The 16,162-nt window shown below is 49.4% G+C and overlaps 1 protein-coding gene across 1 annotated transcript in view; it reads right to left on the reverse strand.

The window, feature by feature from the left end:
* The window catches only part of ADAMTS2 (ADAM metallopeptidase with thrombospondin type 1 motif 2), a 224,132-nt gene that overhangs the window by 49,779 nt on the left and 158,191 nt on the right, over positions 1-16,162 (reverse strand). The window contains exon 6 of the mRNA XM_044916657.1: positions 4,425-4,581. Coding sequence (XP_044772592.1) covers positions 4,425-4,581 — 157 coding nt within the window. The remainder of the gene's footprint in view (positions 1-4,424; positions 4,582-16,162) is intronic.

Below are 16,162 nucleotides of genomic sequence, written 5' to 3' on the forward strand. Positions count from 1 at the left end.
TCTGTGTGGCAAAGGGGGCAGCTGCAGTGCCAGAGAAATGTCTTGTTAACATAAACTGATCTGGCCTCTGGTCAGGGTCACTCAGGAAGTCTCCCTAGTTATGCAGATATGAGCAAGTGGGCAGCAGAGAGAAGCCAAAGGTCAAAAGAGTGGAGGAAGATGCAGGGCAGTAGGTATAAAAATTCATGGAAGGAAGTGGTGGGTGTAATGAGCATGTACATTATATAAGTATACTCATTTTTATAAAAAGGATCACTAGAATGATCAACCAGAAACTAATAAAAATGACTATCTGTAGAAAATGGGAATGGGGTAAAATGGGTCCACTCTTCTGAATATATAGTTTATATGGTTTTTTAAAGCTCTTTCTTTTGAAGTATGATATACATCCATAAAAATGCACAAGTCATAGGATACAACAAGTGAATCATCACAAAAGGATCACACCTGTGTAGCTGTCTCCCCAGTTAAGAAATATAATTGTATCAGCACCGCAGAAGCCCCTTCTTGCTGCCTCCAGTCATGACATCCTCTCTCAAAATAGGAGGAAATATTCGCAAATTGTATATCTGATAAGGGGTTAATATTCAAAATATATAAGGAACTCAAACAACTCAATAGCAAAAACAAACAAACAACATAATTTAAAAATTGGTAGAGGACCTGAATAGACATTTTTCCAAAGAAGACATCCAGATGGCCAACAGGTACATGAAAAGATGCTCAACATCACTCACCATCAAGGAAATGCAAGTCAAAAACGCAATGAGGTATACTCCACACCTGTTAGAATGGCTAGTATCAAAAAGACTAAGAAATAACAAGTGTTGGTATGGAACTGGGACCCTTGTGCATTGTTGGTGGGAATGTAAATTGGTGCAGCCACTGTGGAAAACAGTATGGAGGTTCCTCAAAAAATTTAAAAACAGAACTATCTTTAACTATAGAACTATGATCCAGAAATTCTACTTTGGGGTATTTATATATTTATCTGAAGGAAACACAAGCACTAACTCAAAAAGCCATCTACAGCCCCCATGTTCATTGCAGCATTATTTATGATAGCCAAGACGTGGAAACAACCTAAGTGTCCATCAGTGGATGAATGGATAAAGAAGATGTTGTGTATACACACACTGGAATATTATTCAGCCATAAAAAGGAAATTCTGCCATTCACAACAACATGGACGGAACTTGAGGGCATTATGCTAATTGAAATAAGTCAGGCAGAGAACGACAAACACCCTGTGATCTCACTTATGTGTGGAATCCAAAAATAAATAAATAAAGCCAAACTCATAGATACAGAAGCAGTGGGTAGGGGGTGGGCAAAATGAGGGAAGGGGGTCAAAAGGTACAAACCTCTAGTTATAAGATCTGAGGATGTAATGTACAGCATGGAAACAGTAGTTCATAATACTGTATTGTGTATTTCAAAGTTACTAAGAGAGTAGATCTTAAAAGTTCTAAGCACAAGAAAAAAACCTTGTAACAATGTGTGGTGATGGATATTAACTAGACTTGTGGTGATCATTTCACAATATATCCTATCATTATGTTGCACACCTGAAACTAATATAATGACATATGTCAATTATATCTCAATGAAAAAACTAAATTAAAAAAGGAGGGTGTCAAGCTTCATTTTTTGCCCCAATTTGGTTATTTGCCTGATCTGACCATTTGACCATTTCAACCATTTGTTGAAAAGACCATCTTTCCCCTCCACTTCACAATAAATCAAGCATCCATCCATGGGTGTGTTCAAGCCTGGACTCTGTGTTCTCATGATTCATTTGTCAACCCTTGCATCAAAATACACTCTTCAACTACTGTATTTCTGGGAGCGTTGAATACTTTGCTCATCTTCTCCAATTGTTCTTGACTGCTCTTGGCCCACTGAATTTCTGGATGAATATTAGAATCAACTTGTCGATATCTCCAACTATTCTGCTGGATCTGAACTTGTTCTGGAGTGCACTTGCATTCTCTTGCAGGTCAGTTTGGAGAAAATTGATTTCTTTACAATAGCGAGTCTCCCTATCCATTAGCATGGCACACCACTTCATTGATTTTGTCTTTTATAACTTCTGTAAGTGTGTTTTACAGTTTTGGGGTCTAGATCTTGGATACCTTTTGTTAAACTTATTCCTAGGTGTTTGCTATTTTTTATCCTTTTATTATTCTAAGTGGTACTAGTTTTCAAATTTTAATTTTTTGCTGTTAGAATAAAGAAATTCAATTGATTTTTATATATTGACATTATATGCAGGAAATTATTCAATAATGCTAATGACTTATTTGTAGATTCTTTTGGGTTTTCTATGTACACAGCATATTATTTTCAAATGAGAGTTTGATTTCTTCCTTTCTGACCTTTATTTTTATTTTTTTCTTGCCTTATTTCACTGGCTGGGACCTCCGCTACAATGTTGAATTGAAGTGGTGATAGCAAGTATTCTTGACCCATTCTCAGGTCTAGAGGAAATCCTTTCAACATTTCACCAGTATATATGATGTTTGCTAGAGCTTTTTTTTTTTTTTCCTGGTAAGTATCCTTTATTACATTTAGAACATTTTCTTCTATTCCTAGTTCAATAAGACATTTGATCATAAATGGATATTAATTTTTGTCAAATACTTTTTCTTGATCAATTGAGATGATTCCACGAGCTTTTCTCCTTTGTTCTATTAATTTGGCGAATTACAATGATTGATTTTCATACGTTAAACCTTGCATTCCTAGGATAAGCCCAAATTCATTGTCTTATAGTGCTTTTTATGCATAGCACTGGATTTGATTTGCTAACATTTTATTTGGGATTTTGTATATATACTCATGGGAGAGATTGGCCTATAACTTTGTTTTTGTAATGTCCATCTCAGATTTTGGTATTAATGTTAGCAGGTCTCATAAAATCAGTTGGAAAAATGTTCCTCTCTTTCCATTCTGTGAGAGATTGTGTATGATTGATATTATTCTTCCTTAAAAATTAGGCAAAATTCTCTGGTGAAGTGATCAAGTTCTGGAGTTTACTTTGAAGGGGAGGCTTTTAATCATAAAGTCAGTATCTTTAGTTGATATGAGATTACTCAGATCCTTTGTTTCCCCAGATTTTATGTTTTGTCAAAGAATTTATAGCTTTCATCTAAATTTATCAACATAATGATGTTCAAAATACCTTCTCATTATCTTATTACCTTTTTTAAAGTAAGATTTGTAATTATATCCCTTTTATATTCCTAATCTTAGTAAATCTGTATTTTCTTCCTTTCTTTTTTTAAACTAGCATGGCTGGGGGCATTCCAGTTCTAATTCGTGTTTTTCAAAGAACCAAATTTTGATTTTACTGATTTTCTTTACAACTGTTTTCCATTTCAACAATCCTGCTCTTACATTTATAATTTCCTTCCTTTCACTTTTGTTGAGTTTAGTTAGCTGTTCTTTTTTGAATTTCTTGAGATAGAAGTTTCTATGACTGACTCTCCAGCCCTTTTGGTTGATTGGTTGATCCGGTTTAGCCATTTTGGTTGATGTGGTTGACTGGTAAACTGATACGGTTATAAATACAATTTAATCATTATATTAGCTACAGCCACAAGTTTTGATATGTAGTATTGTCATTATCATTTTGTTTAAAAATATATTCTAATTTCTACTGTTACTTCTTTGAACCACAGATTACTGATGAGTATACTGTTTAATTTTCAAGCATTCACAGTTTTTTGAGTTATCTTTCTTTTCCAGTGTGTGGTTTCGATCTTCTGTATTTTGTTGAGATTTCCCTATGGCCCCGTCTAGTCTGCTTCCATATGGTTTCGTGTTGCACTCATCAAGAGTGTGTATTCCTCAGTTGTTTGGTGTAGTATTCTGTAATTCATTAGGTCGTTTCTTCATTCAAGTCTTCTGTATCCTTACCAATGTTCTTATCTGTTGTTCTATCATTTACTAAGAATATGTTAAAATCTTCAATTATAATTGTAGGCCTTGTCAATTTCTCCTTTTAGAGCCGTCAGTTTTATACAGTTTGAATTTTTAACTGAAATCCTTTAACTTCTAAAGATGGAAAATTTATTCAAATTTGGTTTTTAAAGATGGGGGGAAGCAAACAACTCTGCCTTGGATCCCATCTGGTCTTGGGGCTGCCAGCCCCAGGCTCTACCCATTTCACCACCTTTGACCTTTGCTGTCCCCCCGAGGGATGCAGTTTCCTGGGGGAAATGGCAGAGGCCCCAGTGGTCTTCGATGAGCCGGGAGGTCACTAGTACTTACGCAGCCCCTCACCGGCTAAGGCGGCCACATACTCTCTCTGCCCTGACACCCTCCCCAGTCTGGACCAAGGCTGCCGGGGACCCTTGCAAGGGCCAGTGGCTCATGCCCAGCCTCCCTCCTTTCTGTGCCCCTGCAGAGCTGAGGCTCACCTTGCATGCCCGAAGGCCCGAAGTCCTGCCGCGTGAGGAAGATGGCGTGATCGTGGTACTCATCGTGACCTGTGTCTGGCTTCTGCTGGAGGTAAGCCCAGCGGCAGACGTTCTCCAGGCTCTGAGAGGGGTTCCCGATCTCAATGAGGTTCATGGACTGCGGGAGGGAGGGGGGTCAGGAGAGACGGAAGTGAGGGGTTAGCGTCGGGCTGACTGGACGGGAGCTGAGCAAGCTGTAGTGCTCACAGACCCCCTCTGCTGGGGCCCTGGTCCACATGGTGCTGAGTCTGGTCCCCCTCAGGACCCTCCTCCCACTTGGCTCACTCTTCTGAGTGGAGGGAAGGCTCCCCAGGCACACACACCTGTGTGAGTGTCCACACGAAGCCATGGCCCACTTCTCAGATGAGACGTGGAAGCCAAGCTCCGAGGCCATCCGAGGCCTCACACAGTCCATCCCGCCTAGCCCACTTCCAGGGGCCCCTGCGGTGGTCTATCAGGCTTATTCTGTGCGGCCCTGGGCAGGAGGCAAATGCAACGCGGACCTCATGCTGAAGAGCTCACAGTTCAGGCAGGGTCCCGGGCAGGGGAGACGGAACTCCCAATGTGGCGGGCAAGCCCAGAGAAGGGGACGGGAGCCCTGTTTCTCCCTGTTTGAAGGTCTTGCAGACAACAGCACAAACACCATGGAGGAGAAAAACTGCAGCAGATAGAGCAGAGGACCCACATACAGAACAGGGGCATAGCGATAATCCTCTCAGGAATCACAGATGGGAAGCCACTGGAAGCCCCACGTTCCATTTGTATCATGACGCATACCCGAGAGCAGGGCTGGCTGTGGGATGGGCAGCACGGCAGCCCGCTCTGCACCATGGTGTTGGCATTCCCTCTCTCATTCAGTCCTCACAACCACCCTGAGAGGCAGGAAAATGAGGCCCAGAGAGGTCAAGTAACTTGCCCTTAGCCACACAACTGGGAAGCCTAAAACCGAAGTCTAGATTCAACGCCCTGCCCTAGACTGCCTCCCCAAACAAAACATATGCCATATTGTCCCCACAGCAAGGCTCCCCTATGTGGCACACTTCCCTCTTCTCGCTGCTGTCCTCACACCAGGCAGTGTGTATGCTCCTCTCACTACGAACTCCCACCACCAAAGAGCTCCCTCCATGCAAAGAGTCCTGAGCTTGTGCTTCTTCTCTTTCAGGATCCCTCTGTCCATAAAGTAGAGATATGTATTCCCTAGTACACATGTATGCATGTGTTCTGCTTCTTCCCTGGCACAAATACATCCATCAAGTATAGCCACATATTCCTTTACGTATAGAAGTAGTGAAGAGTAGATAGAGGGTATTGCTGGGAAGCCAGGCTGTTCCAGAAGAAGGAAGAATGATTCAAGGCCAGGGCGGACCGCTTACTGCCAGGGTTCTCATGCATTATCCAAGTCAATGACTTACAAGATGGCGCACCAATTCCCAAGTCCCGAGCACAAGGCACCTGGGAGAGAAGAGTGCTCATTATAACGAGACATAGTGAGTCCCAATGAAGGAAGTCACAGACTGGAATGAGAGGTGTGATGACCAGGACCCGGACACAGGCACAGAGATGGACAGCCCAGGGGAAGCTGCAGCAGGGAAAGGGAGGTGTGTGACCACCCCAATCAGGACCGGGAAGAGAGTGTGACTACCTCTGGCCAGTGAGCTGTGAGCAAAAGGGACCAATGCCTCTTCCCGGTTGGAGTATTTAACCGCCCACAGGAGACCTGCAGAGATCGCTCCTCGCTCCCAGCAATGTCGAGATGGTAGCTGCTCTCTCACCCAGGCGCTGAGCGACAGAGATGCCAAACACGTAACAGGAGCAAGAAATAAATATCTGTTGCCGTAAGGCCGTAGCACAACCTTCGCTGCCCGGACGAAGGGAGTGTTCCGTCTGTGTCCCATCTAAGCCAGACGCCTGCAGGTCAGCCCGAGTCCCTGCCAGGTGGAGCTGCCTCCAGAAAACCAGAGAGGTCGCAGCTCCGAAGAAGGCATCAGGTGGGAGGACCCCCTTTCTAGGGAATTAGCTCTGGGTGGAAGGAGAAGGAAAAGACTCTTGTGGGCGGATGTGAGTTGGTGTTAGAATTTGGGGCCTGTGTTCGTAGCCACTGAGCTGAAGATTGCCAGCCCGAGTCTAGATCAGAGGGAGATCACCAGACCACCAATGGGCACTCGATCTAGGATGGCCACAGAGCCCCCACTGGAGTGCGACCTCCCCACTCACCAAGCCCACAGAGCAGCTGAGCAGCCTTGCTGGGCCACCTCCCATAGAAGGAGCTCTGTTTCCTCCAGGGCTATGTCTACCAGCCCACATGTCAGGAGGTCATTGCCCGTGATGGGCTGGCCTGCCCTCAGGGTCCTTAGGGTTCCACGGGTTGGGCTAATTCTAGTCTGGTTCCCTCCAAGGCCCTGGTGGGCTACATAGTCTACTTCAGAAGGGAATCTCGGTCCCGCCCACGCTCAAGGGGAGGGGACTATGCCAGGCTGTGAAAACCAAGAGGTGGGGTCAACCTCCTAGAGGCTGCCTGTCCCAGAGACGCATCTCATTCATGTGTGTCAGGCAACCTCTCCCATCAAGGTCAGTTTGAGTTGTGTTATCGTCACTTGCTACGAGAGTCTTGAGCAACGCACTTCTTCCTTGGGGAAACCACGGGAACCCCAGTCAAGGGCAGTGGCTGGTCTCCGGGGTCCAGCTGGTGTGCCCCACACCAGTGGGAGAAGAGCTCTGGCCACATCTTTGAGGAGGAGTCCAAAGTCCAGCCAGAAGGATACACCTGTTTCAGGGCCAGAGAGCAGGAAAAGGACCACGAGGTCAAGGACAGAATCGAAGGCAGGAGCCAGGCTGAAAGAGGCTGAGAGCGAGTGGGGGTTGGGGGGAGAGGCCAGAGTGCTCAGGAGGTGGGCTTGTGGGAAGTACTGGGAGGGTGTTGAACCCCCAAACGCCGACAGGGGTGAGGCAGGTTGGTTATGAGAAAAACAAATCTACCTTTTGTGTTGCCCATTGAGAAAGGGGTAAGGGTACGCAGAAATATTTCCTCGCCATGATAAAGAAGGTGGGGGTCGATCAGTGGTAAGTGAAGATGCTAGCGAAGCCAGAGGCCCCTACACAGTTGTCAGGGTGACAGCACCCAGCACCCCGCTACCGTGGGTATGCAGAAATGGGGCCAGATTGGATTTCTTGGGCCAATCTTCGAATCTGGGTCTTCCAAAGTAAGCCCACCTCCTAGTAAATGTTGACCCCACTTAAAGTCAGTTATGTGGACAAAACAAAACACATCCCCCAGGTCACCGGGTTGAGAGCCCCGGAATAAAGGTCCTCAGGCAGACAGCCCCAACACGCCCTTCTCCACTGGCCCCGGAGGAACCAGCAAGCACCTTCTTCCTCCCAGAGATGCCTATGGTTCGGCCCAGCCGCCCAGCCCCTCTGGCAACCAGAGTGATTTTGCCACTGCAGCAGGATGATTTATTGAAATATTGATCTGCGTTTTGCTCTCACCTTGTCTCTGCCCATTTCCAGAAGGCAGCCCGCCACATGCGTTCTCAGGTCCCACGGGGGCCTGGGCTACAGGGCCAGAGCAGAGGTTGTTGGGCTCTGAGGACACCCCCCGGGGAGAGGGGCAGAGAGGAGGGCTGGAAAAGGGCTGCACCAGGACGGAGTGGTCCTGGGGAGGCAGATCTCAGAAAACTCTGGCCGTGTGCTGGGCTCTGGAGCGAGCGGCCCAGATGGGACTCTGAGAGATGGAGGAGGAGGGTGACGTCAGCTCTCAGTCACCCAAGAGGCAGAGGGGCTTGTACATCCTATGTCTCTGCCCACGTCCCAACTTTCTCAGGGCTCTGGCCCATCTAAGATGTGCACAAAGGACCTAGGACCGGGATCCTCATCTTTGCTGGGTCTGGAGCATTCAGGAGGGTGTGGGTACGCAGGGGCCAGCCTATGAGCTGACAGTGACCTGTGCCCCTTGGCAGGCACAGGGCCCCCGGGTCATTGAGAAGGAGGGGACACAGGAGGGGGGCATTGCTGGTGCCCTATCAGCAGGGTCCAGATCATAGTGTGGCAGGAGATGAGCAGGGGAGGTGTGGGGGCTGGCAGGTAGGGGAGGAGGGGGCTTCTGGCTTTGGTGGAAGGTGGCGAGGGGGCCTACACAGGACGTGTGAGGAGAGGACTGTGAGCTTGCAGGGCAAGTGTGGGGTCCACAGTGCCTGGGGACAGAGTCAAGGGATTGCCTTTTCCTGCCCGGCTTGCTTGCTTGGTAAGAGCTTGGCAGTTTTGCTTTGGGGCGCTCTTGCGCTTATCCGGGTGCAGCCCCTGGGGGTCAGTCCAAGTGCTCTGCCCACCCCTGAGCTCGGCTGGGCCTGGGACCAGAGTGAGGCCAGAGGAGCAGAGGTTCAAAAGGACTAAACAGGTTGAAGCAGGTTTTTCCTGGGGGCAACGCCCCCAAAACCACCTCCCATGTGCTTCTGCCTCCTGCACCCCAGATTTAGCCTTTCCTCCACCTGCGCCTCTCAGGAGAGCCACCTGGCCTTCCCACAGGCTCCCGGAGCTTCGGGGGCTCCTGGCAGACAGATATCCAAGCAGATGAGCAGGGAGACCCCAGGACAGGGGTCTGGGCCAGCCCACGTGGCTCACTGGGACTCTGACGGTTCCTCCTGCTGCAACCCGACCCCCATCTCTGCCACCCAGTCACCGACACAGCCCTCTGATCGGCCCCACTCTGCAGGGCCCCACGGACCCTGCCCTGTCTTTGCCATGGAGCTGTGAGCTGTGACTCTCTTCCCAGCGAGGAGAGGAAGCCTCTATTTCTCCCATCTGGATCTCCTTCCAAAGTGCCAAAGTGCCAGAGAGAATTGCCCGTTGCAATTAAGAAAGCTTCTCATACCCAGCTCGCTTAGATCACCTGCGTTCCTCCCAGCCCTCACGGCACCTGTCTCTTGGCCGCCTGCTCGCCTCTGCATGGGTTTCTTTAGGAAAACCTGTTGGTACACCTCGCCTGTCCCCACCTGTGCAGGGACGGGGACCATGCGTGGCCCAGGACCTCGCAGATGGGACGCTCCTCCCCCCGGGGGGAGCCGCGGGCACCAGCTGCACGGAGCGAATTGCGGCAGAGTGGTGGTCACACCGTGTTCACTGTGGAAGGGGCATTTCTGCAGCCCGGGTCGGGGGGGAGCTGGGTGGTAGCTCCAGGTTTATAGGTAGCGCCTAAGTTAAGCAGTACAATTGCCCTAAGATACAGGTGCTGTTATTATCCGGAGGAGGAACTGCATCAGGGCCAACTGAACAGCCCCAAGTCTCACTCTACACCGGGGTGGAGGTGGGTCTGGAAGGACGGGAAAGGAAGGGCGGGGCCCCGAGGTGGCCACCAGGTGGCGCTGCGGCCACAAGAACGGCAGGGCTGGGCCGGCTGGCAGGACACCCGATGCCGGGCCGCGGATCTGAGCCCAGGCAGGCACAGGGCAAAGGGGACTTTGACGGCCAAAGCAACCTCTGGGGTCCCACCCTACACACGCCAATTAAGACCTGTTCAGAAGTTCTGTTCCAGTCATTGCCCTCTGACAGTTCCACTGTCTGCCCTTGCATGAACTGAATTATTCATGTTCTTCCCTCCACCCGTCAAGGCCCAGTAGCTTGGAGGTCGGTCTGGCAGCCTGGAATGGCACCCAGCCGTGGGGCGGCCATACGGGTGCAGCCCCCTGGACCCCAAACCTGCCCAGCAGCTCGCCAGGGCACGGGCAGGTGACAGGTGGGGCTCACGTGGGCAGTGCGAGAGTCCTGAGGTTGGAGACCTGCTCATCTCTCCTCCGCGTGTGTTCTCGGGCAAGTTACCTCACTGCGCTGAGCTCCCCATCTGCAGAATGGGTACAACCACAGCGCGGAGCCAGGAGCCCAGGCGCTCCTGCCGGTGACGGTCAGCACCACCAATGTTCCTTGTCCCTGTCGCTGTGTTAGCAATGATCCTCACTGTCAGGTGGGGGTGGCCGTGCGCCTGCCCCACGGACGCTGTGTGTGGGTGAAGTGAGCTCAGAGCTCATCATGAGGGGCCTCCAGGACGAGCAAAAGGCCTGAGGCCAGAAGGCGAGCCCCTTCTTTCTCTGCCTGGGACTCCTATACCATGAAGACAGGCTCCAGACATCTTCCCAGAGGCTGGGAAGCTATTTCCAGAGAACGCCAAGCTGCCAGCATGGGATTCTCAGCACAAACCTTCCCAGGCTTAGCCATGGCAGGCCTCCGAGGGATGGGGCCCAGCCCCTGCGAATCCCCATGCTTCTCTGGACCCTGGGAGGTCCGGCTCGGGAGGTAGGCCGGGATGACAGGGGCCAACCACCATTAAGTTGGGGCATGGGACCCAGACTCTGGGGAGACTGGGGACTGTCCCTGAGGTGCTCCCAAACCTCTCATACAGATAGGGCAGCCGAGGTCCAGCACCGGTGAGCACTGGCCAAGGACACGCAGTAAGAGGGACGGTGGCACTGGGCCCTGGGACACAGACCCCCTCGCCCCCAGCACTCTCTTCTCTTGCCTCCCACTAAGGGTTCCACAGCCAGAATTTCTTAGACTTTCCCCTCCAACGCTGAAAAATTCCTTTGAGCGCTCCACACTTGGTCTTGACTTGGGTCTTTCACGACCAGATACCTTATGTTCTTCTCTGATTGTCCCCAGGTCTCTGATTTCCATTTGCTTTGATTTCCATCATCCTAGGAAATATTTAAAATGAGAACAGTTCAGTAGCTTCGGTGCCTTCTCAAAAAAATCAATTGAAAAGCCAGTTGCTATGCAACCCTCAAGTGTTGCTGATGTTCTGCTCCCTGGCTGATGGCATATTGTATAAAATAAGATAATCTCTTTTCTTCTTCTTCTTTCTTAAAAAATGGAGAAAAATGTTGTTTTAGGAAAAACTTGAGATAACTCAGAGGCTTCTCATGAGCTGGAAGACAAACAACATGTCACTCGTGTAAATGCTACTGACTTTATCCCCTCTGGAGCCTTGTGGGGTCTGGGGACAGGCTCGGGGGAGCTGGTCTATTCCCACCACAATTTGGAATGAACAACAGGATCTGAATATGTGGGCTGCTTTCTGCCCCGAGTCTGTCTTGGCCTCATAGCCCCAGCCGAGAACCCCCAGATCTTGGGGGGCACCGCTCCATCCCCTCTCCTCACAGGGGTCCCGGCTACAGTCATCTTGGCTTGCCTGATGCTTAAGCCCATCCAGGGATGGGGTTCTCCCTCCTTGACAGGAAACACGAGTTTCCTGAAGAGCAGCTCACCAGAATGCACCTGCAGATGAGCCAAACTCCATCTCCAGACCCCCAGTCTAGAAGCCCTGCCCAATTTCTCCCTGAACGAGCAGACCTCATTCCCTCCGACACAAATGCTGGGCCTCTCATTCCTCAGACCCCGGCTGGGCGGTCATCAGCCTGGCCACTGCATCCGGGGCCACCCCCTGCTCGATTTCCTTCAAGGTGCTCCCCTTGAAGGAAACTCTGAAATGATGTTTCGTTTGTGACTTCACGGGGATCTCAGGCTCCACCCCTGGAAAGCACGCAGGACCCCAGATCGACCTGCTCTTCCTGCTCCCACGATGCCCCGCAGAGACCTCCGAACAGGGCCTCATCCTCGGTGGCTGTGCAGAGCAGGGTCTGCGATTGGCAGACACACCCTGTTAACCGTCCCCAACGAGATAAGTGCCGAAACGAGAAAGTTTTCTAGCAATCTGATGGTGTGATTGTATGTGAACGGAACTTGATAATAAAAAGTCTGGGCTGGTCTTTTTGTAGATCTTGGTTTTGTCACATTTTCCTTTTCTAATAATTCCTTTTAAATGTATTTTGCAGGAGTATCGGTCAGTGATGGACCTTCCGGGCTGGGGAGTTCTGTGTGTCTGGCTCAGCGACCTCGGTCCTACAGCCGCTCTTCACGGATGGTCACTTTCCTGTGTTGGCTGAGGCTCCAGGTTGGTGGGATGGGCCCTGCTTTCCTGTAGCCGTGGCTCCTGAGTCCTGTGGCCCGTGACTGTGCTCACGTCAATCGACCAGAGCCCACAGCTGGGCACGCTGCGCGGCCCCTGGGTTCCTAATGCTCTGTGCCCAGCAACACTGGACCAGCAGCTGGGGCCTCCCCTCAGTCCCTTCACGTCGGGGCATGGGTGCAGCGCCAGCCCCCCTGTGGTTGGCCAGCCGTGTCCTCCTAACTCTACTATCTCCCCACCTGCCCTGCTGCAGTGTGTCCTCCCTCGGGAAATTGAGAGCCACATCGTGGAAGCTCAAGGAGGACCGAGCATCAGTCAGGCCCCGTAACTTTCTGGAATCCCCCAGGGCACACGATGGGCGCTGGCCTCTCCCAGAGGCCTCCACCACAGCCTCACGGGCCTGACCTGGGCCCCAGGGCTTCCAGGGGACAGGCAGGGTGGGGCAGGACAAGGTGGGCAGAGCGTGGGGTGAGCTTTGCTTACAGGAGACCGGGCAGCCCAGCTGGATCCCCAGGGGCCTGCAGAGGGCCAGGCTGAGGGGACTGGGGATGGGCAGCCCCCCACATCCTGCTATGCTCTCTATCCTGACTCTTCCAGTGTCATCAGCAGAGGTCTGAGGCCAGCCTGCTGAGCCCGTGGCTGGGTAGAGTGGGCACTCCCTGGATTTAGCTCTGAAGCATGCATACTCCAGATTCTCCCTTCTAATTCCTAAACTCCTTCCCAGCATGAAGTCAGGGGGGCTGGGAGGGGCATTGGTCTCCCCGTGCCCCTCTCGGTTTCCACTGTACTAGTCCTGGTCTCGCTGAGGCTGCCCTACTGCCCAGGGGAGCTCTAGCCACCCACCTTGCCAGTTGTGGTCTACCCACGTCCCCATACGACCCTGGGAAGATCAAGCTGCAGCCTGGCAATGGGGTCCATGCCCCCTCCCCTTATTCCCCACTCTGCCTCTGGGAGACTCGGGGGAGGGGGTACCCACATGGCCCTGGCAAGGAAGAACCCCTTCCCATGAGGCGGCATGTAAGGGGCAGGCCAGACTGGCCTCGGCCATGGCGTGATTTGGCCTCACCTGCAGGTGAAGCCGCACACCTGTGGCAGCCTGCATTCCAGCCTAGATGGCTTGCTCAGAGGCCCCCAGGCCTGCAAGTGGCAGGGTCCCTGAGCCCAACCATAGGAAAGGGAAGACCGTGACCCTGAGAGCAGAAGGACGCAGACCCTTCCCCCTGCCCCCAAGCCACCACAGAGAGGAGGTGCCAAGTGAAGGCAGGAAGTCCCTTCTACGTCCTCCTTCAAATCAGGAGTGAAATGTTGACATGTCAGAGCCCTGTGGCATACCACTCGAGACCCTAATCGGGCGCATTCAGTTAAACGGGATTACTTGGACTCTACCAGTTTTCAATGCTTTAAAAAAAAATGTAAACCATTTCTTCATAATTAAAAATGCACTATTTTAAAAGAAACATGCTTATCATGATATACTAAGAAAATTCAGTAAAGTGCAAAGAGGAAAATAAGAATCCATGGCCTACCGCCCAGAGAGAAGTGTTAGTTACCTTTGATGTATTCCTTCCAGGCCCTTCTGTATAGATACTTGGACACAAAACTAAGATCTTACTGTAAGTTATAGGCTCCTTTTTTCAAAAAGCAAACAAAGTTAACTTTGGGCTGTAACCATTCCCCAGTGCTCTTTAGGATGCTTTGGAAATGGGATTTCCTGGTGGCCCCATATTCTACCACATAGACATATTAGAGTTATTTAATTAGACCCCTATGAGTGGACAGTTCAAATTTTCTCCCATTGTTTATACTCAGAAATGAGGCCATGGCCTTCGTCTTCTTCCTAAACCTTTGTCCACAGCTCTGACAACTGCTTTGGGATAGAGTCACAGAAAGGCATGAATGGGGGCAGACACAAAGAACCTTTTTAAGGGCAGTGGTGAATACTGTCACATTTCCTTCTAGAAATACGTAAGCATTTATACTCATATCGGAAAAGCGTTACCGCTTCATCCGCCCAAACCAGCAGTTAAGTCCCTTTCTAATCTTAACACCTTAATGCTTTAAAAGTGGTAAACGGTTTTATTTATTTCATAGTACAATTAAATATTTTCCCCCTTATTTTTGGCCATTTGTATTTTTCTTCTGCGTACTGTGGTATCTCCTGCCAATTCTCTTTCTCCTATGATTGGTAAGAGCTCTTCACATATTAGGATATCTTTGCCATATTGCAAGTGTTTTTCATGCTTGGGCTTTGTCTTTTAATTGTTTCTTGACAGAAGCTTTATATTTTCAGTATTCAAATATATCTGTCTTCCCCTTTCCAGTTCCTTCTCTTGTACTTAGGCTTAGGGAGCCCTTGGCAACCAATGTTTTCTTCTTGATCTTTTTGGTTTAAGTCATGGAATGTGTTATTGGCCTGTATTTATCATATGTTATATTTAATTTATAATATATGAAATGTGTATCAGTCCTACATTGATTTATGACCCTTAATAACCATTTCACTTACATTTATCACAAGGTATCTACAGGAAGTGTGTTTTCAGAGCTACGGAGCTTGTTCAATTGATCTGTTCATGCTTATGCAGATATGGTATGATTTTAATTTTTTTCACTTCACAAGATGTCTGGAGTAAATCTCTATTTGCTTAGCTTTCAAGGTTTTCCCAGCCAGTCTTGACTGGCTTCTTAGGCTTCCAGATGAATCTTGGAATCATTTCATCCAAGTTCCAATTATTAATTTGGGAAAAATCGATACCTCTACTGTCCCCAGTCTTCTCTCATTTCTATTTCTTTCCTTCCAGTAACAATGAGCAATTTTCTTCCGAAAGGTCCTACATGTATCTTGTTGGGATGAGGCCAGGTATTTTATATTTTTGACTACTAGGGCCTGTGGGTTCATGAAAAAATTTGTGATTTTTATAGAATTATCTTACATTTGGGGGCACCTGGGTGGCTCAGTCGATTAAGTATCTGCCTTCAGCTCAGGTCATGATCCCAGGGTCCTAGGATCGAGCCCCGCATCGGGCTCCCTGCTCAGGGGGGTAGTCTGTTCTCCCTGTGCCCTCTGCTCATGCTCTTTCTCTCTCTCTCTCTCGGTCAAATCAATCAATCTATCTTTTTAAAAAAGTGTTTAAAAAAATAATTATATTTGGCCAATTCACCAAGCTTCTTTATTAACTCTAAAAGCTTTACAGCGGATCCTTCTGGGTTTTCCAGGCACACAATCATCAGCAAACAATTTTTACGGTTTTATCTGTTCTTTTCCCATGTTGGCTCCATGTCATAAAGACACCTTCAAGAATTTGCAGAACCTCAGTAACAAAGTCACCTTCTTGTTGCCGACTTTACTGTGACTGCCTCCAGACGGGCAGCATTTCCCAAAGTGAGTGCTGTAAAACACTGACTCCAGGAGGAGAAGGGTTCCATTGAGAAACAGGTTTGAGAAACCATGTGTCCTGATCCGTCTCTTAAGATGCACCAGGGATGTTTCTGTCCTAAAGCCTCTGAGAAATTCTGCTGTCAGGAATGCTTGTTCCATGTGCTTTTTTTTTTTAAAGGTTTTATTTATTTGACAGAGAGAAACACAGCTAGAGAGGGAACACAAGCAGGGGGAGTGGGAGAGGGAAAAGCAGGCTTCCCGCTGAGCAGGGAGCCCGATGCGGGGCTCGATCCCAGGACCCTGGGACCAGGACCTGAGCCGAAGGCAGGCGCTTGTTCCATGTGCTTTTACAAGCCTTTCCCAGACTCA

Source organism: Neomonachus schauinslandi, chromosome 7, assembly GCF_002201575.2.
Source record: "Neomonachus schauinslandi chromosome 7, ASM220157v2, whole genome shotgun sequence".
In the NCBI taxonomy this organism is placed as follows: Eukaryota; Metazoa; Chordata; class Mammalia; order Carnivora; family Phocidae; genus Neomonachus; species Neomonachus schauinslandi.